The sequence below is a fragment of the Megalobrama amblycephala genome, linkage group LG5 (assembly GCF_018812025.1).
Source record: "Megalobrama amblycephala isolate DHTTF-2021 linkage group LG5, ASM1881202v1, whole genome shotgun sequence".
NCBI classification, from domain to species: domain Eukaryota; kingdom Metazoa; phylum Chordata; class Actinopteri; order Cypriniformes; family Xenocyprididae; genus Megalobrama; species Megalobrama amblycephala.
This window is the reverse complement of record NC_063048.1, coordinates 14,034,867-14,058,204: the sequence shown is the minus strand read 5'-3', so window position 1 is coordinate 14,058,204 and position 23,338 is coordinate 14,034,867. Positions and strand designations below refer to the sequence as shown.

The 23,338-nt window shown below is 37.3% G+C and overlaps 1 protein-coding gene across 2 annotated transcripts in view; it reads right to left on the bottom strand.

The window, feature by feature from the left end:
* Nucleotides 1-3,130: 3,130 nt before the first annotated feature.
* ccdc85ca (coiled-coil domain containing 85C, a) overlaps nt 3,131-23,338 on the bottom strand; it is a 53,242-nt gene continuing 33,034 nt past the window's right edge. Inside the window, exons 2-6 of one of the 2 annotated variants that reach the window (XM_048190791.1) lie at nt 20,737-20,816; nt 15,464-15,568; nt 7,240-7,335; nt 4,449-4,547; nt 3,131-3,702 (exon numbers count right to left, since the gene is read on the bottom strand). In XM_048190791.1, the coding sequence (XP_048046748.1) occupies nt 3,613-3,702; nt 4,449-4,547; nt 7,240-7,335; nt 15,464-15,568; nt 20,737-20,816 (470 nt within the window). In that variant the 3' untranslated portion in view covers nt 3,131-3,612. The remainder of the gene's footprint in view (nt 3,703-4,448; nt 4,548-7,239; nt 7,336-15,463; nt 15,569-20,736; nt 20,817-23,338) is intronic. The other variant, XM_048190792.1, reaches the window with a different exon arrangement.

The window sequence follows — 23,338 nt, the reverse complement described above, 5'->3', positions numbered from 1 at the left end:
GCTTATCGGGTCACTGGTTTTCAAAAAAAGAGCTTTTGTGTGAATGCAGCAAGCATCTTTTCAGGCAGTTCTTGTATACAAAGATAATGATTCTGAATTATAACACACAAAACTCAAAATACACTTCATTTACTGCGTTCTCATTTACTTCCATTCAGACTTTGCTTTATACTGTGTCAGTACGCACACAAAAAAGATGTTGCGTGAAGGTCTCATGAACTATAGGCATATGGAGCAGAATTTGACGTTTTACACAAAATTCAGCAAAAGAAGCTCATTATTAATAATGCTAACCTTATCCAGTTTTTATCAGCACATACTGTTTGGTCTGATTTAATTTAGTATACGCAGAAACGATAACCTTGGTAAAAGGAATAATGGAAAATGTGACTGACTGAGGTACTTTACATGCTCCAATCGCAGATTACGCAATTAAAATTGCATGTGCTAAAGTTTCATAACACATTAAAGGGTTAGTTCACCCAAAAATGAAATTTCTGTCATTAATTACTCACCCTCATGTCGTTCCACACCCGTAAGACCTTCGTTCGTCTTCGGAACACAAATTAAGATATTTTTGATGAAATACAAGGTTTTTTTTTTTTAATCTCCCATAGAAAGCAACAAAATTACTACATTCAAGGTCCACAGATGTAGTAAAGACATTTCAGTGGTTCAACCTTAATGTAATTAAGTGACGAAAATACTTTTGTGCGCAAAAACAAAACAAAAATAACAACTTTATTCAACAATTTCCTCTCTACCCTGTCATTCTACTATCTAGTTTATGTTGAAGACACATTGCAGTCAGACCCTCCATGTTTACGTCAGAACGCCGACTCATTATTGGCCCTTATGTCATGAGAAATCCTTTAGGTAATGCCTAATCATAAGTTGTTATCGTGATGTCTTTACTAATTTAACCTATTTCACTATTGTATGATGTTTATTACATTAAGTGCACAAACAACTTGTTTGAAATATAAAATGAATGCCTGTGTATTGCATAATAAAACAAACTGGAAACAGATATTGGAAGCTAAAAACAATCTAGCAGGCTAATCGCGTAGATGTATGTTATGCTAGTAGTACAAAAGCTAACTAAAAACAGTAAGAACGAGAAATGCTTGATTTCACAACCTATAGCTTCAGTTATATACTAATATTTGAACCAACGTATTTTAAACTATATAAATCATAACATGATTTTGAAGGAATAATAAACAGTCGCTAAAAATACTACCCATTAAAAGCCCATTAAACCTAAAGGAGACCTGATTCCTGGCGGGACTCAATTTCTCACCACACCGGCTCCTGCCTCAGCATCACATGCGTGCGTTGCGGTGAGCATGTGAACGGCGTCGGCCAATACTGAGCCAGCGTTCGGACGTAAACACTGCGCTAACTGCGTACGAAACTGACAGGGTAGAGAAGAAGTTGTTGAAAAATTTAGTTATTTTTGTTTTTGTTTTGTACACAAAAAGTATTTTTGTCGCTTCATTACATTAAGGTTAAACTACTGTAGTCACATGGACTATTTTATCGATGTCTTTACTACTTCTCTGGACCTCGAATGTGGTAATTTCATTGCTTTCTATGGGAGAAAAATAAAACTCGCGAATTTCATCAAAAATATCTTAATTTGTGTTCCAAAGATGAATGAAGGTCTTACGGGTTTGGAACGACATGAGGGAGAGTAATTAATGACAGAATTTTAATTTTTGGGTGAACTAACCCTTTAAATGCTTTTACAAATAGTGTAATGATGAAACCTCACACTGCAAACTGGAATCAGTTATGCTAATCCAGGCTGAACTGAAAACACACAACACTTCCATACTTCCATTCATCCAGACAGAGTTTCTATATTGCACCTATTCAGTATCTAGAACCTGAAATTGGGTTCCAGTTCTTTTCATACAGTATCTGTAGACCTAAAACAGATTTAACAGTACTTTCAATTATGACACCATAAAGCCGTTAGGTCGCATATGCAATTAAAAGCACTACACTGGGACACATTATAAAATAATGATTTTGAATTTTGACATTTTTGATCTGCTTTCATTTGAAAGATTACAAAGACAAATAAAAGCATAGAAAGCAGCTTCAATTAATCACGATTGTCAGTTTGGAACTTAAAGTACTTTATATAATATGCTGTGAAAGAAGAACTGGCATTTATAAGCACTGTTTGGATAAAATACTTTAATTAAAGGTGCAGTAAGCAATTTCTGAGAAGCGCTGTTGAAAGTGGATCGCAAAACACGCTTATAGCCAATCAGCAGTAAGGGGTGTATACACTCATTTAGGGGGAGGTGCCTGTGTTGCATAGCGTGTTTGTAAGCTATAAAGATGGGGTGTGATCCTATGTTTGTTTTGGTGATTTCAAATATCAACAGTGTTTCTCAGAAATCGCTTACTGCACCTTTAAATGCTTATGCTCATGAGCTGGCCTTGACCAGACTAGAAGTTACTTATATAAAGTATATAGTATTATTTTATTTTGTTATTTTAAGTATGTCTGGGAACCTGAGCAAAAGTATTATATGTATTCATATTTTATTTTTCCGTTACATGAACAGGTTCCAAAAACAACTGTCAGGAGTAAATGAGTAAAAACTGGCATTGTAGATCAAATTAAACTTGTTATTTTTTTGTCAGTGGCTGGTAACTTTAGAAGTAACATGATTCTTGGTTTAAGTTTATTTGTAATGATAATATTCATATTCTGATGTGATGTGAGTGGCTTAAATCAAAAATATATAAATCCATTCAAAAGTTTGGGGTCAATAAAGAAATTTTGAAAATAAACTAATATTTTTATTCAGCAAGGATGCATTAAATTGATCAAAAGTGACAGTAAAAACATATATGTCACAAAAGATTTCTATTTCAAATAAATGATGTCCTTTGGAAAGAATCCTGAAAAATGTATTACTGTTTTCCACAAAAATATTAAGCAACACAAGTGTTTTCAACATTGTTGATAATAAATATTTCATGAGTAGCAAATCAGCATATTAGAATGATTTCTAAAGGATCATGTGACACTGAAGACTGGAGTAATGATGCTGAAAATTCAGCTTTGCATCACAGGATTTTAAAAATATTAAGATTGAAAACTGTATTTAAACTGTATTAATATTTCACAACATTACTGTTTGTACTGTATTTTTGATCAAATAAACACAGTCTTGGTGAGCATAAGAGACTTTTGAATGGCAGTGGTCTACAAAAAAAAAAAGCATTTAGGAGTGGAAAGGTTCAATTTTATAGGAGCATCTGCATGGGGCATTTATCTGTTTCATTCTGTATCAGGAATGAGAAATAAATCCATTAAGCTGCCTTATATGAATACTTGGAGGTATACACATAAATAGAGCTGTGATTTAGCTTGTGCTAATTGTGAGTCCATTATATATTAAACTACCACCTAGTGTCATAGGTAACAGGTTTGAAATGTCTCAACTGAATGCCATGAGAGAAGCTGGCAGTAGAAGCGAAGTTCTTTGTGTCGTTTCCTGAAGTTGCCCAGTTCTGTCTGCTCCTCTCGTCATATTCACAGATTTGTTTGTTTGTTCGAGGCCCTGCCGGTCATTGACATGGGAGCTACAAAGGGCCTTTGAACTGGTTCCCAGAGAGATGTTGGCGGATGGAGGGTTTGGCTCCTGCTGCATCACCGAGCTTTCGCCACACCACCTGATCACACAAAGCAAACACACAGTTTGGTAATGAAATGTTGTAAAATGAAAAAATGTCTTCAATATATTTCTCCTGTGTTACTGTACAGTATGTCCTGGAAAAAACATCTTGTCATATTTATAATGTGCGGATGTTTGATATTGTGTGTAATTATGATGTGACTGAGATCTTCCTAACAGAACACATTAGCTAACTAATATATATATATATATATATATATATATATATATATATATATATATATATGAAGAATCCCCCAATTTCACAATGACTCATAGAGAGAGCTTCTAAAAGGGGGTTGGGTGAGACTGGGGACTAATTATGATCAGAAAAGAAAGAAGCCCTTGTGCTATCTGAGATTTTGCTTTTGACAGGCTGGTGCAGGAACAAAGCACAGGTCCCAGATTCCAGGGGCCCTTCAGGGAGCTGATAAACCTGCATTGTTTTAGCGACCAAGTTATTTTAATTGCACAGACAACTGTGCGGTAAACAGTCTGAGGACTTTTGCCAAGGCCTCTCATTAAAGTGGTCTGAAAGTGGGTCTCTGTTGTGAAACATTGAAACAGTGTCCTCAATCAAAGCAGGCGTAATTATACAAAGTGACAGCAAAACAAACACATGGGAGAGGGAGCACAAACTTACAGCCTCTTTCTGTGGAACAGGGTTTTATTAACGCACTAGAGGAATCTAAGCTGAGGTTCAGGGTAGGGGGAGGCAGATGAGAAGTTACTAGGTAGACTCACATTACACATCTCTCTGACAATGGCTTTCTCTTTCTCACTGAGATCCTCCTCATAGTCCTCTGGGATCTTCCTGTCTAGGTTCTCATGGACTTCTAATACCTACAAAGCAAATCAACAGAGGGTTAAATTATTAGCGGTGTTTGCTAAAGCAAGCTTCACTATTACTATACTTAACTGACTTGAACCCCTAACCCTAAGTATTTTGGGTTCCGGCACTACAAAATGAATGATACCTCAAATCAAAAGTGAAATAACTTTTTTTTTGGGCCATAAAACAGGTGAAAAAATTTATAGACTTATAATGAAAGGGGGAGTCAGACTATCAGAGACTTGAGGGTGGGCTATTTTCATTTGCAACAGTATGAAACCACATAGTAACTCCCCAGCTCACCTTAGCAACCACCTGGCAATGACCTAGAACACTTTAGCAACCACATGACAACATACTGTGACAACGGCCTACCCAGTGTTTTTATTAAAGTCTGCCCGTAGTTAATAATTTTAACACTTATAGGTGCCTAGATTATGTTTTTAAAAGATGTAATATAACTCTAAGGTGTCCCCTGAATGTGTCTGTGAAGTTTCAGATCAAAATACCCCATAGATTTTTTTTTATAAATTTTTTTAACTGCCTATTTTGGGGCATCATTATAAACGCGCCGATTTTATGCTGCGGCCCCTTTAAATCCCGTGGTCCACGCCCACAGAGCTCGCGCTTGCCTTGAACAGTGCCTTAACAAAGTTTACACAGCTAATTTAACCCTCAAAATGGATCTTTACAAAGTGTTCGTCATGCATGCGTCGGATTATGTGAGTATTGTATACTGTTATATTGTTTACTTCTGATTTTGAATGAGTTTGATAGTGCTCCGTGGCTAACGGCTAATGCTACTCTGTTGGAGAGATTTATAAAGAATGAAGTTGTGTTTATGCATTATACAGACTGCAAGTGTTTAAAAATGAAAATAGCGACGGCTCTCTTGTCTCCGTGAATACAGTAATAACCGATGGTAACTTTAACCACATTTAACAGTACATTAGCAACATGCTAACGAAACATTTAGAAAGACAGTTACAAATATCACTAAAAATATCATGTTATCATGGATCATGTCAGTTATTATTGCTCCATCTGCCATTTTTCGCTATGGTTCTTGCTTGCTTACCTAGTCTGATGATTTGGTTGTGCACATCCAGACGTTAATACTGGCTGCCCTTGTTTAATGCCTTTTATAATGTTGGGAACATGGGCTGGCATATGCAAATATTGGGGGCGTACACCCCGACTGTTACGTAACAGTCAGTGTTATGTTGAGATTCGCCTGTTCTTTGGAGGTCTTTTAAACAAATGAGATTTATATAAGAAGGAGGAAACAATGGAGTTTGAGACTCACTGTATGTCATTTCCATGTACTGAACTCTTGTTATTTAACAATGCCAAGATAAATTCAATTTTTCATTCGAGGGCACCTTTAAAACTCATCTTTGATCACCAAAATGACATATCTAAATGTTTTTTCCTGTGAAAAAAATTCTTCATACCTTAAAATACACCCTTGCCTCATTTAGTATACGTGGAACCATGAATATGCAAATTGTCCCCTCCTCCACTCACTCACAACAGTTCAGAGATCCACTCGGTCTACTGTAGTAAACGCTGCACAATGGTTTCGCTCTTTACAATGTCAGACACATAACCTTAATTCATATGATTAACCTTTTGCTTGACTACGTTATCAAACAGCTAATAATGTGTTGCTAATGTTACATGTTACCATGTTCCCGTTCATCATCCCAGAGTCAAACAGCTGCCTTCTAACAATCAGTATTCTTAGAAATGCATCAGGGGAGAAAGACATATAGTTCATCATAACATCGTAATATACATCATATACATAACTCACCCGCTATATTGCTACATGTACCCGATTTTTCATATCAATAGAAAAATATACCAGGAAAACCTGACTTCTCTTGAGACTCCCCTGATTCAGAGTGGTCATAGTTAATGATATGCTAAAGCCCACCCGCATATTGACGTGATTGGTTACAAGGTAGTTTGTGACATCACAAACACCGGCGATTTCAAACTGCGTTTTTTCACTGCAGTTTTAAAGAGAAAATACTCTGCAATGGTGTTGACTAATGAATTTGCACATGGTTTGACAAAGTATATATTAAAAACCCCATATACACATATAAGCAACATTAAAAACTTGATTTTCACTACAGGGGGACTTTAACTAAAACTATTTTTTTTTTTTTTTGTTAATCGAAATAAAGCTGAATTAAAATAAAATATAAATATTATATTAAAAAATGAAACTTAAAAAAAAACTAACTGGAATAATCTCTCTGCTTCCCTTTTACCAATGTTTGTTTTCTTTCAAATAACACAGAAGAACAGTTCATAGAAATTCCTCTAGGTCACAGTATTAGTATAATAATTAATAGTTCATCTCATAAAATCATTGATGCGTCCTAAAACCTATGCCTGGAGAATCAAACGAAAAACCAATCAAGCATTTCTACCATGAAACTCAATCTAATTCCAGTGAAATCAGGCTTGACCTTTACCTTTTTAATGATTTATGACACTTTTTATTGAGAGATGGCAACTGGGATGATGTGGGAATTCAACTGGGAAATGAATGCATGAGCACTAACTGCTAGGCCACAAATTTAACAGTAATATTTCAGCATAATATGACTTAGCATAATATATTGAACTTATGTTAGTTCCAGAATTCAAACAAGACTTGATTTTGTAACATCTGTATCATAAACTTACTTTCATGGCATGTACAACAGCCTCTGGTTTCTGTGCTGCAGTCAGGTATCCTGTGACAGGGGGCGGCAGATCACCTCCAGGCATCCGCGTGGACCCCTGTGGACAGATGGACACACATTCATCACGATCAAAGATCACTCATACTGCTCTCTCAGATTACCAGAAGAGATCCAAACACTGGAAAAGCCCATAGCTGTTTCTCTGAGTCAACTCAGGCTCAAAATGGGTTAAACCATCTCATTATAACTCATCTCTGCTTGTACCCCCTTCATGGGTACCCATCAACAAAGAGCTCTTTCAGTGCACAGGGTCTTGTGAGCCCCTGTATAGACACAGCCCTTTGAATCCCGTTCTAGCGTTAAATCCACAACAATTGAGCTGGCATTTCAGCAGTAGAGTCGGGAGAGGACCCCTGGATGGAAACTGCAACTCGCTTTTGGCCTGGGAGAACAGGACTGTGATGTTCACTTGCAGTTGCCAGCAGGTTTATTGAGGGCTGGAGCCGTGGGTACTTTACCCTGGACTGACCCGAGAACATCCTGACCCAATGCTCGCTGTCATGCATTGCTGCAGCCTGATTAGAGAAGCCCAGGAGTCCCACAATTCATTCTGCATGGATTCATTTGCCAGTACAAGCCAAGCATGGTTGACTGATATGGATTTTTTAATAGCAAATGCCAATGACTATTCGGACCCATACAATTTAATTTCTTTAGTAAAAACTGAAGATAGAATAAACATATGGAAGACTATTTAGTATCATTCTGCACTATACTAGAATGTAAATACTTGATTTTAGCGATCGAGATATATATGATCTCACTGTAAAAAAGAATTGTTGGTTCAACTTAAAAAAGTAAGTTACCTGGTTGCCTTAAAATTTTGAGTTCATTGATATTAAAAATTTGAGTTAATACAATGAAGGCGATTGGTTTAATCAACAGAAACTCAAAATATTATGTTATCTGAACTACATTATTTATTGAAGATGATTTGACTATATATATATATATATATATATATATATATATATGCAAACCATATCTCAAAACCAAGATTACATAATAATCATATTAATCTCCCATGTGTTTATTTTATTGACCTAAAAGGACAGAATTTCATCAGATTACAGATTATTAAATAATCTATTAAGAAGTAAGTGGCATCTCAAGGCATTAACAGTGATTCATTTTAGTGATCATCCTATTTGTTTGGAGCCCAGTTTTGAAGCCTTGCCACGAGGAACATCTGTGTAATTTGGCTAGCGTGCCGAGTGCTGTCACAAACAGAGAAGAGAGAAGAGGAGATATTACTACTGGTGATAGATGTAGCCAAATTCAATCATTAAGATATCTCTATAGTCCTATCAAATCCAGGACCAATATATTATTGGATAGTTTGAAGAGGCTTTCTATAATCCACAAAATGCATTGATCATAAACACCACTTGGAAATCAGAATCAGAAAACAGGCCATAGCTGGATTAAAAAAAATCCAGACTCGACCACATAAACATGGACGACTGGTTAGCTATGCAAACAACCTTACTCTGATGTGTGTGGCACTTCTCATTAAAAAAGACAGGATGGATGTTATATGTATAAAAGTTATCGGTCCATCAGCCTTTCAAAAAAGCTAGCAAGTGAATTATGTACAGTATGAGCCTATTTTTCTCAGTCCGTCTGGGCAGCTAAAACAAGCACTTAAAGGTGCTAAAGAGGATGTTTTGTTTTATACATTTTTGCAATATTACTTGAAACTGTCTTTACTAACTGATAAAAGACGATTTATTAGGTGCACTGAAAGGAATAATATTAAAATACATCATCTGTGCATGAGGTAGGGCCTTAAAAACATCAGCCAATCGTTTACGCGATCATCGTGTAAACGATTGGCCCTCTGGCTTGTCAATCACTGCCGTGACGTTCCTTGTGAGAGACGTGCGCGGATTGGGTCTCTGGCTTGTCAATCACTGCCATGACGTTCCTTGTGCTAGACGTGCGCGGCTGCACGCTCCAGTAACTTTCCAAACTCTACAGGCGCCGCATGCAATGTTTTTGTCAGGAGACAGGAATAACAGCTGCAGATTATGAGTTACCTGCGGTGAGTCCGACATAATGAATCCACTAACAGGACACAGCGAATGCTGGTGGTAAACAAACACTCATGTTCCAATTCTCGTGCACAAGTTTTGGGAGGCATTCCCTCGAGAGGGGGGCTGTTCTTATGCATGCGCTCATTTAAAAAACTCACTAACAGTCTTTGGTTTCTCAGTCGACGGAAAGATCCTCTTTAGCACCTTTAAGAAGAACAAACTGAGAAGAACTGTATTCGCAAAAGTTTGTGAACTTTAGTTTTTAAAAATCATTACTTATACAGCAGGACTCATTAAATTGATCAAAAGTAACAGACTTTTATATTGTTACAAAAGATTGTTATTTCAAATAAATGTGGTTCTTTTAATCTTTTTGTTCATCAAAGAGTCCTGAAAAAAATGTATCACAGTTTTCACAAAAATACTGTATTAAATGCACAATATGTAAGATTTTTGGATTAAATATCCAAAAACCACTAGAACAGTTATATATTGTGTTGACTTGTGTACTTACATTATCCCAAAAGTTTCCAAGAATGTTTAAATCCAGAGAAATAAGCAATTTTAATCAGTGACGTTATACCCATGTTACCCTCGGTTTCCGGTTTTATTTTGTCGTTTTAATATATTATGTGTTTTATTAGACAGGTGAGCAACTGTTTGGATACATTCATCAACAGAAAACTAATCATTGTTATATAGTTCAATCTCATTTTCTTGATTTACAGAGATAGCAATCGCTCCAGTAGAGCTGCACGATTCTGGATAAAATGAGAATCACGATTTTTTGGTTTCAAATAGAGATCACGATTCTCCCACGATTCTGAATATACAACTAAAGAATATAACATGTAATTCACTAGAGGTTCTGACAAAATATTAATTGCTAAAAAAATGTTTGAATGAATTATTAAAAAAATGATTTTGAATGAATTCAATGACTCATTAATAAATACCTGTTTCATTACTGGATGAATCAGTGTTTTTGAACGAATCTTTTGAATGAATGATTCAAAGATGAATACATTTTTTAACAGTCACTTGTCACCAACTAGTGGCGGTGGTTTGCTCTATTTTGATCACTATCGTAGACATCAGTGTTTATATCCTAAATTTAAACTTTTATCTCAGTAGTTCTGTGATCATTTGAATATCTGTAACATAGAAATAGCCCAACTAACGTGTGGTCCAAAACTACTCTCTGGCTCACCATGGCAGCACGAACACAGATTTGAATGTTCCAGTATGATTTTTATTTTGTCAAATGTTCAATAAAATAAGATCACGTGGGTGTTTGAATCAAGACAGCGATCTTTTTACGATTAAGACATCTTAGACATGAAGACAACACTTCCCTTGATTCCATGAAATCAAGGCGTTATTCATGTCAAAAACCATATTAACACAGTACATTTTAGTAACAGCTAAAGCACCAAACTACTCTGATTACCTCTCCTCAACTTCCTCCTCAGGTAACCTCTAACAACGGCAACCGATCTGTCGCTTGTACGAACCTGATTATTGTTTCAGTAGCTCGCCACTGCATTATTTAGTGCCATCTCCCCCCGTGATTAAAGCGAAAGTTCAAAGCCATGCTAATGAAGCGATGAGCTCGTAGACAGGGCTGAGACGAGCTGGGATAAAATAAGCCCAGCAGCCTCTGAGGACGAGACCCACGCCACTCTCTAATTGATTTCTCTTTCCTGTGGAAGCGGTCTCTCATATTAAAGTGGAGCAGCTGTGCTGTCATAGCTGATGAGTGCACTTATTAGCTAAAGCACCAGGTTCGCAGATGACCTCTTCTGAGGATAAGGGTGTAGGGGAATGATGATGATGATGATATCTCAGGAGAAGAGAGAGAGAGCGAGGGAGGAGAAAAGAAATTTGTTTAAACAGATTCCTTGATTTAATTGCTTAAGTGAGACATTCTCTAATATGAGCAATGCGATTTAAGGGAAATAGTTCTGAAGACCGAAGATATAAATATAATATAATAAATATAAAAGATAATATAAAACAGGTGAGCTATGGCAGTAAGAGACAACATGATGACATGAACAAAAACAAGGCTGTAAGATACAGAAAAATAGTTCAATATATTGAAGTGAATCTTCAGGACTGAATTTTTCACAAATGTTCAGTGGACAAAATGACACATTAGATATGACTTTCAGGACAAAACATTCTGCATTCTGTTCCACCCCTTACAGCATTGTAGTTTTTGTCTTTGATGTTTCTCATAAAATTACTTTGGAGAAATAAAGAGCTTTGGTATCTTGGCAAACCTGAGAATAGTTTCTGATATAAATCAGATGCACTGGAAAAATTAAACTGAGGCTGGTTAAATTGCTCCTCTAAGGTCATTTTTAGGTTAGAAAGGGTCTTGAAAACAAGGAACAGATCAGCATTGAGACTCCAGCAGAGATGAGAGCACAACAAACCCCCTGCAAGGCCACAGGAAATGACCTATGAGCAAAGCATCTTTCATTCGTCTTCTTACCTACATACTACAATACAAATAGAATAAAAGCCTAAATTAAATCTGTTCATCATAAAAAAGTCGTAAGTTGAGTCTCTTCAGAAAATTTGGACTAAACTGCTAAATTCATATGGATTAGCTTTACAATCTCTTTATGAACTTTTTATAACTTCAAATGCTCATTAAAGTTTCAGTTGCGTAGCTGTCTATGGAGGGACAGAAAGCTCTCAGATTTTATTTAAAGGTGCCCTAGATTATGTTTTTAAAAGATGTAATGTAAGTCTAAGGTGTCCCCTGAATGTGTCTGTGAAGTTTCAGATCAATATACCCCATAGATTTTTTTAAATTAATTTTTTTAACTGCCTATTTTGGGGCATCATTATAAACGCGCCGATTTTATGCTGCGGCCCCTTTAAATCCCGTGGTCCACGCCCACAGAGCTCGCGCTTGCCTTGAACAGTGCCTTAACAAAGTTTACACAGCTAATATAACCCTCAAAATGGATCTTTACAAAGTGTTCGTCATGCATGCGGCATGCATGCGTCGGATTATGTGAGTATTGTATACAGTTATATTGTTTACTTCTGATTTTGAATGAGTTTGATAGTGCTTCGTGGCTAACGGCTAATACTACTCTGTTGGAGAGATTTACAAAGAATTAAGTTGTGTTTATGCATTATACAGACTGCAAGCATTTAAAAATGAAAATAGCGACGGCTCTCTTGTCTCCGTGAATACAGTAATAACTGATCGTAACTTTAACCACATTTAACAGTACATTAGCAACATGCTAACGAAACATTTAGAAAGACAGTTTACAAATATCACTAAAAATATCATGTTATCAATGATCATGTCAGTTATTATTGCTCCATCTGCCATTTTTCGCTATTGTTCTTACCTAGTCTGATGATTTGGTTGTGCAGATCCAGACGTTAATACTGGCTGCCCTTGTTTAATGCCTTTTATAATGTTGGAAACGTGGGCTGGCATATGCAAATATTGGGGGCCTACACCCGGACTGTTGCGTAACAGTCGGTGTTATGTTGAGATTCGCCTGTTCTTCGGAGGTCTTTTAAACAAATGAGATTTATATAAAAAGGAGGAAACAATGGAGTTTGAGACTCACTGTATGTCATTTCCATGTACTGAACTCTTGTTATTTAACAATGCCAAGATAAATTCAATTTTTCATTCGAGGGCACCTTTAAAAAGATCTTAATTTACGCTCCAAAGATGAACAAATATCTTACAGGTTTGGAACGGTGGGTAAATAATTAATTTTCATTTTTGTGTGAACTAGCCCTTTAAGCAGGTTGCTTCTTAAGACAGGAACACATCAAGCCGACGGTCGGCCGTCGGGCAGTTTTTCTTTGTCGGCCGACTAAGTTTTCTCAGTGTGTTCTGCACTGTCGGCTAAAGTTGGTCCTTGTCAGCTTTTTTTCGGCTGATTCGACATGTTGAATCGGCGTCGGGGCTCGTCGGGCCATTGGATCATTCAGATTGGCTGTTCAGCTACTGCCACCTGCTGATACGGAAAGGCATTTCATCTTACGCAGATGCAGAACGGACGTGCTACTTAGCCATCGGCTGTCGAGCGTCGGTTTGGTGTGTCAGGGAAACTTTGGACCCAGACGCTGCCGACGTGAGCAAAACGTAACATTGTTAATTTTTTATAGAGCTACGATAGAGTCTATTTTACATTATGGAATCTTCATTTGGTTTGGAAGCCTAAATCCCGTGACACACTAAGCCGATGTCAAAGAACTAGCGGTGACAAAAGCCGATTGTGCTGTCGCCTCTCGTCGGCTGCGTCTCGGCCAAAAAGCTGCGCTTGAACACACCAAAAGGACTAAAGGAAACTGTCAAAAGCATGTGCATTCTTACCCCTTTTCCACCAAGGTTTGAGTGCTGGTTCGGAGCTAGAGCCTAGTTTCAAATCAGTTCTTTGTCTTTCGACACACAAAGCACCAGCTCCAAACCAGTAAAAGTGGTTCGTAAGTAGCACCAAAACATTGCTGGGCTAGAAGTAAGAACCGCTTGCGTCAGGGGTTAGGGGCGGGGTTACCGTGACCAACAAGGATCTAGTGACCGCCATTTTTGAAATAGCAGCTAATCGAGCTAATAGCAGCTCCATTGTAATCTCTGTCTATATACCGATGCCGATGTAGGTTCGCAAAGCCATGAGCATCAACAGTAGTGAAACATCAGCGGTTGTTGATAGAAGGCTTGCTCGAGATGAATCTGAGCAGCGCGGACTGATTTGGCGGGTGCCGCAGATCTTCGGGAGCTTTTGTAGAGCATACGACTCCTTGTGCTTTTGGATCGTTCTCGTGGAGCTTTGATGTCATGCGCCGATCGCTCTGCGAGAAGCTGATGCATCTCAAACGAGCCTGGTGTGTTTGTGTTTGGCACTGCGGCGCTAGCTTTGCTGTGAAATATGAGACGTATACAGTGACGTAAGACCTGGCTCTGTACTGGCTCTCTAGCCCGTGGAAAGGCAAACTGGTTCTTAGAAGGCTTGTCAGTTGAACCAACTCCGAACTGGCACTAGCTCTGAACTAGCACCCGATTCGTGCTGGTGGAAAGGGGGTATCTGTGCCTGTGTGTAAGTAAATATCTGTCTATATCAGCAGGTATCAATAGTCTATTTTTGTCATTCAAAAAGGAAAACCGAAACTAGGACTGAAGATATACAAACAAAGTACATGAACAAAGCAGCAATTATTTACCATTTTGAATATCAATCACACAGATCACTTTCTTCATTCCAGTCGGCTCATGTTATTATGAAAATATTTGTGCATTTGAATGCTCACGTAAGATATAACAGCCTTCTGTCTGTAGCGTCTAGCATCACTTTCACTTTTATTCTCGTGCACTGACTCATTCGCTAAACTGCGCAATTTTTGTTGATAAATGTTGAGTTGTCCGTCCGCTACCTGAAAAGGTTAAAGGTGCAGTGTGTAAATTTTAGCAGCATCTTGCAGTGAGGTCGCGAATTGCAATATAGAGAAGCTACGGTGGCCAACACAGGACAAATATGTCGTCATCTGAGACAGCAGAGAGTAGCTAGTCAATCATACGTGCTCTGTAGAGCAGTTTGTCCATTTAGGGCTACTGTAGAAACATGCCGGCGCAAAATGGTGACTTAACATGTAAGGGGATCCTGCGGTGTATGTAGATAGAAATGGCTCATTCTAAGGTAATAAAAACATAATGGTTCATTATGTAAGGTCTTTATACACCACTGAAAACATAGCTATGTATATTGTATTCATTTCTGTCAATAGATCCTCCTAAAATTTACACATTGCACCTTGAACCACTGAGTTACTGGTACCAATTCTTTCAACAACAACAACAACAACAAAAACCTTGAGACACTGTCCTGAATGGTACTTTACGCTGTCATTCAAGTTTTAAGCTCCTGATGTTTTAAGCTTCTTGGCACGGGTCAGTTCTCATCTGCTTGTACAAAAAGCAAAGCAGAATCCTGAAACCAGCTGGAATTGCAACAGCTAATTGTTGTCAAATCTCTTCCAAATCGGCTCAACATGACAAATCTTTTTAAGCTCAACTGTGATTTAGGTTTTGGCTCGCATGCAAAATAATGGGGTCATGTTAAATTGCATCATTGGAATACGTACATTCTGTAAGGTGTCCTGAAACTGGGATAGCGAGGAGAGCTGGGACTCTGAGTGATACAGGGACAGTCCTTTCCGAAGTGTCTTCAGATCGCCCACGTTCCCCTGCTGTGGAGAGAAGCATAAGTGTCAAACACAGAAGAATTAAGAGCAAAATTAAATCAGACACAAAAATGTTTCAGTTCCCTAGATAAATCAAAATGGCAACAAAAAAGAGACACAAAAATAGAATAATAATAAAATATGAATACAAATATGAAATCAATCCATGCCACTAGAAGGATCCAAGAGTGGGTCCCCTTTATCCCTTTTATCTAGTCTCTCTGACCACTAGTTTGTCCCTGATTAACGTTTAGTGGTTAACCAATACAGGTTTTTCAACCTTTCCTGACCTCTTCTCACAACCAAGAACAAGATGTCTAAACACCAAGAAGTGACTAAAGCAAATCTCATAGTTTTTACCAGATGAACAATGATAAAGATCTAGCAGTCCAAGCACATATAAACCACAGGGACAACTCCACTTCCTCTATTATTATAGGCATGAAACTGGAAAAACAACTGGAGTAGAATGTGCTGTCTTCAACATATCTGACTTCAGGATGATAACAAAACCCCTGCAAAAACGTTTGCGAATGAAAAATGGATAGCGCATGGTACGTGAGATCATTTCCTGAATGGTGATCTGAGAAGAGGGTAAAAGGCAAAAAAAGCAAAACAGAAAGTTCTGGAGCTCAGAGGTAATGTCAAGCATGCTTCATAAATAATGACCTAAGAAATTTAGCCAAAAGGCACCTGTCCGCAAAACTCTTACCACTGCATATTTGAGTGTCACAGGTCATGAAATACCTTCTAAACAAGAAAAACCTTGTAAAAAGGTCACAGACCTGGTAAAATGACAGACCCTATTTTCATACCATTTTAAAACAGACAAAAAAGTGAAGACCCCTCAGCACAATGGAGAATAAATAAATATTCCATAGTAAAAGCATCTGTGTGTGATTATCCCCATTTTGACCTTTTTTGTCCCGTATGTTTATGGCTGTTGTGTGCAAACAGCTCACAAAGGGATTACTGGAGCTTAATTGAGGTTGTGAACTTTTTCAGGGAAAAGTGGATTGTTACAAACGTTTTCTGAGCATGTCTACATGTGTAAGTTACGTAACTGTCCAGTATGTACTAATAAAACTTCTGCTAAGAGGACATGAGACTGCAGCTAAACCCCTGGTTGTACTGAAATTGTCTCATATTTCATTTATTATTTTAAATGAACATTGTATATTCATACATCTATGTATAGTTATATACAAACCCGATTCCAAAAAAGTTGGGACACTGTACAAATTGTGAATAAAAAAGGAATGCAATAATTTACAAATCTCATAAACTTATATTTTATTCACAATAGAATATAGATAACATATCAAATGTTGAAAGTGAGACATTTTGAAATGTCATGCCAAATATTGGCTCATTTTGGATTTCATTAGAGCTACACATTCCAAAAAAGTTGGGACAGGTAGCAATAAGAGGCCGGAAAAGTTAAATGTACATATAAGGAACAGCTGGAGGACCAATTTGCAACTTATTAGGTCAATTGGCAACATGATTGGGTATAAAAAGAGCCTCTCAGAGTGGCAGTGTCTCTCAGAAGTCAAGATGGGCAGAGGATCACCAATTCCCCCAATGCTGCAGCGAAAAATAGTGGAGCAATATCAGAAAGGTGTTTCTCAGAGAAAAATTGCAAAGAGTTTGAAGTTATCATCATCTACAGTGCATAATATCATCCAAAGATTCAGAGAATCTGGAACAATCTCTGTGCGTAAGAGTCAAGGCCGGAAAACCATACTGGATGCATCACATACAGGAATGCTACTGTAATGTAAATCACAACATGGGCTTAGGAATACTTCCAGAAAACATTTTCGGTGAACACAATCCACCGTGCCATTCGCCGTTGCCGTTACTCTATAGGTCAAAAAAGAAGCCATATCTAAACATGATCCAGAAGCGCAGGCGTTTTCTCTGGGCCAAGGCTCATTTAAAATGGACTGTGGCAAAGTGGAAAACTGTTCTGTGGTCAGACGAAGCAGTTCTTTTTGGAAAACTGGGACGCCATGTCATCCGGACTAAAGAGGACAAGGACAACCCAAGTTGTTATCAGCGCTCAGTTCAGAAAGCCTGCATCTCTGATGGTATGGGGTTGCATGAGTGCGTGTGGCATGGGCAGCTTACACATCTGGAAAGGCACCATCAATGCTGAAAGGTATATCCAAGTTCTAGAACAACATATGCTCCCATCCAGACATCTCTTTCAGGGAAGACCTTGCATTTTCCAACATGACAATGCCAGACCACATACTGCATCAATTATAACATCATGGCTGGAAGATCTAAGACATCATGACTAGAAGATCTAAGACAGCTGAGCAACTAGAAGCCTGTATTAGAAAAGAATGGGACAACATTCCTATTCCTAAACTTGAGCAACTTGTCTCCTCAGTCCCCAGACGTTTGCAGACTGTTATAAAAAGAAGAGGGGATGCCACACACTGGTAAACATGGCCTTGTCCCAACTTTTTTGAGATGTGTTGATGCCATGAAATTTAAAATCAACTTATTTTTCCCTTAAAATGATACATTTTCTCAGTTTAAACATTTGATATGTCATCTATGTTGTATTCTGTATAAAATATTGAAATTTGAAACTTCCACATCATTGCATTCTGTTTTTATTCACAATTTGTACAGTGTCCCAACTTTTTTGGAATCGGGTTTGTATTTGTAAATATATATTTTTATTATTATTTCATTACATATTATATATATATATGTGTGTGTGTGTGTGTGTGTGTGTATGTATATATATCAGGGGCGTTTACTCCGAGGAGGCAGGAGAGGCAGTGTCTGCTAAAAAAAAAACCTGGATGAAAAATAACTGATATTACCAAAAATAAAACAATGCAAATATTGCAAAATGTCATAGTGTAAAAGACTTTTTTTTATAAAGTAACAGTGTCCAACAGTGACACCTTCAGGTGAAGTTACAGCAGGAGGCTTGCCTCCTCTGTCCCCATTGACTTAAAACAGACACCCTAATGTGGGTTTAGTCGGGGGTAATTGAGAATGAATGGGGGAAAGTCACATGAGAGGATGCAATGCCTCCATCGCGCTTTGATTGGATATGATTGGTTATGATTGGTTATGACTGGTTCACACGATAAATCCCGCCTCTTGTTTCCGTGTGCGTTCTAATCAGCCTGAACGAAGACAATGATATTATAATGACAACAATGGAAAGACTAATTAAAAAGTAAGTAAACAACTCAGCCATTTCACCGCTTTATGCAACGTCATAAACTTGAAATGGCCTGAAAACATGATGACTGTGGGGGTTTTTAGTGAGCAATCAGCTTGGGGAAAGTAAAGGTAGTTGAAAATAAGTTGACAATTAAAAAGAAAAGCTGAACATTAGTTCACACATAATATATATTATTTAAATTGTTACTGCCTTTAGTTATTATTTTGGAATAAATGTAAAAATGCCTAAAAACACTAACTTGATGAAATTTATACTTGCATTTATAAATAGAACATTACATAGTTATTGCAAAAAATACAAAATAGAATTGTATTTGACCTTTCTTTTTTATATAATGTTTATTTAACCAGGAAAATTAAGAATAGCAGATGTAAATTTACATAAAAATTTATATAAAAAATGTGAGGACTTTGCCTCCTCACTGCATATATATATATATATATATATATATATATATATATATATATAAAGACTAAAAAGACTGGAGTGAAACAAATGCCTTTCTGCTTTCTGTTTTACAGAGCATGCATAATTGAACACAGGTTTGACCCCATGAATGAGATCTTTGGCATGAACTAATGACCCTGCAGGTAACAACATTCTTCTCCTCTTAAGACCTGCATTATGCAGCCAAAGGCGGCTTAATATCAGGTTCTTCTATACCTGCTAGAGGAATACAGTGACAGAGTTATAGCTAAATGATTGTTCTAAAAGTCCTATCAGCTAATGACCATTCTATAAAATGCTCATATTTCTTACAGTAACAGCAAGAATGCCTTGATCAGCCATTTTTGAAGGTTATCAGGCACGTAATAAAATACCCAGAGCAAAAAATACAAAACTTGCAAATTCTGAGATATCTTTCCTTAAAGAATTGAGTTATCTATGGAGGCAATAAAAAGAAAGCGTGGCTCTATCCATCATCAGAGAAAGAAAATATGAAGAAGCAGCATTAGAATAACAGAGATGAGCGTATGCAATTAAACTGACAGCAACTAGTCGCCTGTGCCGTCTAAATATATTGAGATGGATGTGCTATCTCTGCCGATAAATCTGGGCTCAGAAAATGCGAGATGAAGACCGTCTGAAACAGAAAATTGTTAGTGACAGATCTGTATCTTTGTCTCATATAACTGTCGGAGCTCCAGGGCCTTTTGTTCAAAGCACTTACGGTGTCATAATACGAAATCAGAGTCTCATTTCAGCATCAAAGCTTTGAGATTTGTAAGTCTTGGTGCAATGACATGCATTAAAGGAACAGGATGTTCCTTTGCTAATGGGCACTTAGCAAAGTTTGTGAGCTGATCACCTGAGCTGTGAAAGTCAGGTGACTAAATTGGTAAAATATTTGATACCATCCCTACTACCTACCTCTTGTACTACAATACTACAACACAAACACACAAAAAAAGTGCAAACACTACATCACAGGCAAGGCTGAAACAGAGGCCCCAGCTTGACCAAAGCATGCGCCCCCTGCCCACATATCCACACTCATTTTTAATTTTCATTATATTGCTGATCATGTGCCGTGTAAGCCAAACTGGGGGCAACATGTTTTTAAACATCAGCATTTGATTAAAACCCTTTAAGCACACTATTATATTGCTGCACTGCACACCAAACCCATAAAAGACTAATACTGTATATGTTGTGCAAAATAGTAAACAAAGCATGTTAAGTTTTTATCATATTTAATATTATTAATGATTATCTATTATATTATATATTATTCCTTATAATGACTTTTATCATCCTATTATTTATTTAACACAAACAACTGAATTTAGATATACATGACAACTTTTCCTATCTTTCAGACACATAGAATTCTGCAGGCTTATTACTATAATATGTACATTCTGTATGATGATTATGATTGGCTATGGAAGGAAGCTTTGTGTTTTCATTACATGTACATTTCAATCACATAACCGACAGATTAAACTCTTACCTGGGATAACAATTGCTTGTTGTCATCCTCTAAAATGCGGACTTTAGTCTCCAGTTGGCGGATGTAGTTTGAAGATGAATCTGTACAAAGAATAAAGGGGAAAAAACAGAAATATGGATTAGAAAGTTTGGAAACTGGCAGTTTTGAACATATAACATGCATTATATACACTACAATTCAAAATTTCAATTCAGTGAGGTTTTTTAAAGACACATCACAAGCGTTTGAACAGTATATATATATATATATATATATATATATATATATATAAGCATTCCTCTTATTTGCAATTCAGTCAGGACAGATGAGGACAGTTAATGGAATCAAGACGATCTGCAGTTGTGTGTGGCCCCTGATTTTTCATCTACATGCAGCTTGTGAGATTTTTTCCCTCCTCAAGTTTCTCTAAACATAATTTCTTATGTTATGAAAACCAGTTTACTGTGAATACTCCCTAAAAGTGATTTGGTCATCCCAGAATCGGAGTCATTTTGAAATGGTGCTGCTTTCTATTAGGCACTGACATACAATACCATATCCCAGAATGCACTTCAGCTACATAAGTTAAATAGAAGACATCTGTCAAAGCAAAAGAAAAATGCTGAAAGATGAACGTTTAGCATAGTTCACATCCTACATGATCACATAAAGGCTTATACTTTAAAGAGCTCAATCAGACAACAAAGAAATCTCAAATCAGGAAATCGACATTGCCTTTGACACACACAAGCTGCTTTCATTTAAGCCGTCTGACGTTTGTCTCAAACATAATCAGACGTCAGAGAAACTACAGGCACGGGTAAACAAACTGATTTCATCTCTGTTAAGTAAAAGCCAATGAATCAGGAAAAAAGAAAAGTTTTGGCATAGTGGCAGAGGGGGATCTTGAAGTGTCTGGACTTGAGTGTATGCTGCATTCCCAGCATGCCTTTCATGACCTTTTGGTGATGAAGGATCTGTTGGCCTGAGGAGATGCCAAAAAGAGTGTGTTGTAATTTTACTTTGGCAATCCTTACATATCCCTTTGTTACGTCCTCCCATTTTTGTCCCGGGTAAATAGGGATCGAACGAACAAAAAAAAGTGGAGAGACTTAGAGGATCTTTAGCTCTCCATTCCCAGAGTCACAAAACCTACCAGACGTTGGGTTTCAATTTAAGTGGCAAAAACATTACCTCAAGTGGAGGACCCATATAAAAGAAAAGAAAAGAAAAAAAACTCTGTCTAAAAGAATTAATACTAAATACCATACTCCATTCTCAAAACCCTCATGAAAGAGGCCAAAAGGTGTAAAAAAATATCTAGAATATCTAAATCCAATCATGTATGCGCACAGTCATGTGGCCAGTGTTGCAAAATAAACCCAGACAGGATAATCAGGACCCTGACACAAAGCAGAAAGGTTCTGAATCAAAAAATGAAATGAAATTGAAATGAAAATCTTATGTGAGATTAAAAAAAGTCTTAAAACAATAATACAATTTAGCTGTGATCTGATCACTGCATTACACTTGATCCAATCAGAATACACTTGAAACACTTGATCCAATCAGAATCAAGTGTTTCAGACAGTCTTTTAAAGAGGACCTACTGTTATGCTTTTTTACATTTTCAACTTTCTTTCAACTTTCTGTATAATTTTGCTGTTTGAGCATGAAAAAGGTCTGCAAAGTTACAAAGCACAAGTCCAATCCAAAGGGAGTTGTTTTCTTTATCAGTAAGCACTGTTTCTTAAAGGGTTAGTTCACCCAAAATTGTAATTTCTGTCATTAATTACTCACCCTCATGTCGTTCGAAACCCGTTAGACCTTTTTTCATCTTCGGAACACAAAATAAGATATTTTTGATGAAATCCGATAGCTCTGTGACTCCTCAATAGACAGCAATTTAACCACCAATGTCAAGGTCCAGAAAGGTACTAAAGACATCGTTAAAATAGTCCACGTGACTACAGTGGTTCAACCTTAATGTTATGAAGTGATGACAATACTTTTTGTGCGCAAAAACAAAACAAAAATAACGACTTTATTCAACAATGTCTTCTCTTCCATGTCAGTCTCCTACGCTGTTGACGTAGTGAATGCAGTCCAGCTCCAGTTTACATCCGAACGCCGACTCAGTATTGGCCGGCTCCTGCATCAGCATCACATGTTTGTGTCGTGCTGCTCACGTGAACAGCGTCTGCCAATACTGAGCCGGCGTTTGGACGTGAACACGGAAGCACTGTACTGTGTTCACTACATCAACAGCATAGGAGAATGACAGGGTAGAGAGGAAATTGTTGAATAAAGTCATTATTTTTGTTTTGTTTTTGTGCACAAAAAGTATTCTCATTGCTTCATAACATTAAGGTCGAACCACTGTTGTCACGTTCACTATTTTAACAATGTCTTTACTACCTTTCTGGACCTCAAAAGGTGCAATGACGTTGCTGCCTATGTGTGGTTCAGAAACCCTCAAATTTCATCAAAAATATCTTAATTTGTGTTCCGAAGATTAACAAAGGTCTTACGGGTTTGGGATGACATGAGGGTACGTACTTAATGATAGAAATTTCATTTTTGGGTGAACTAACCCTTTAACTCCCTGAAACACCTCGAAGTC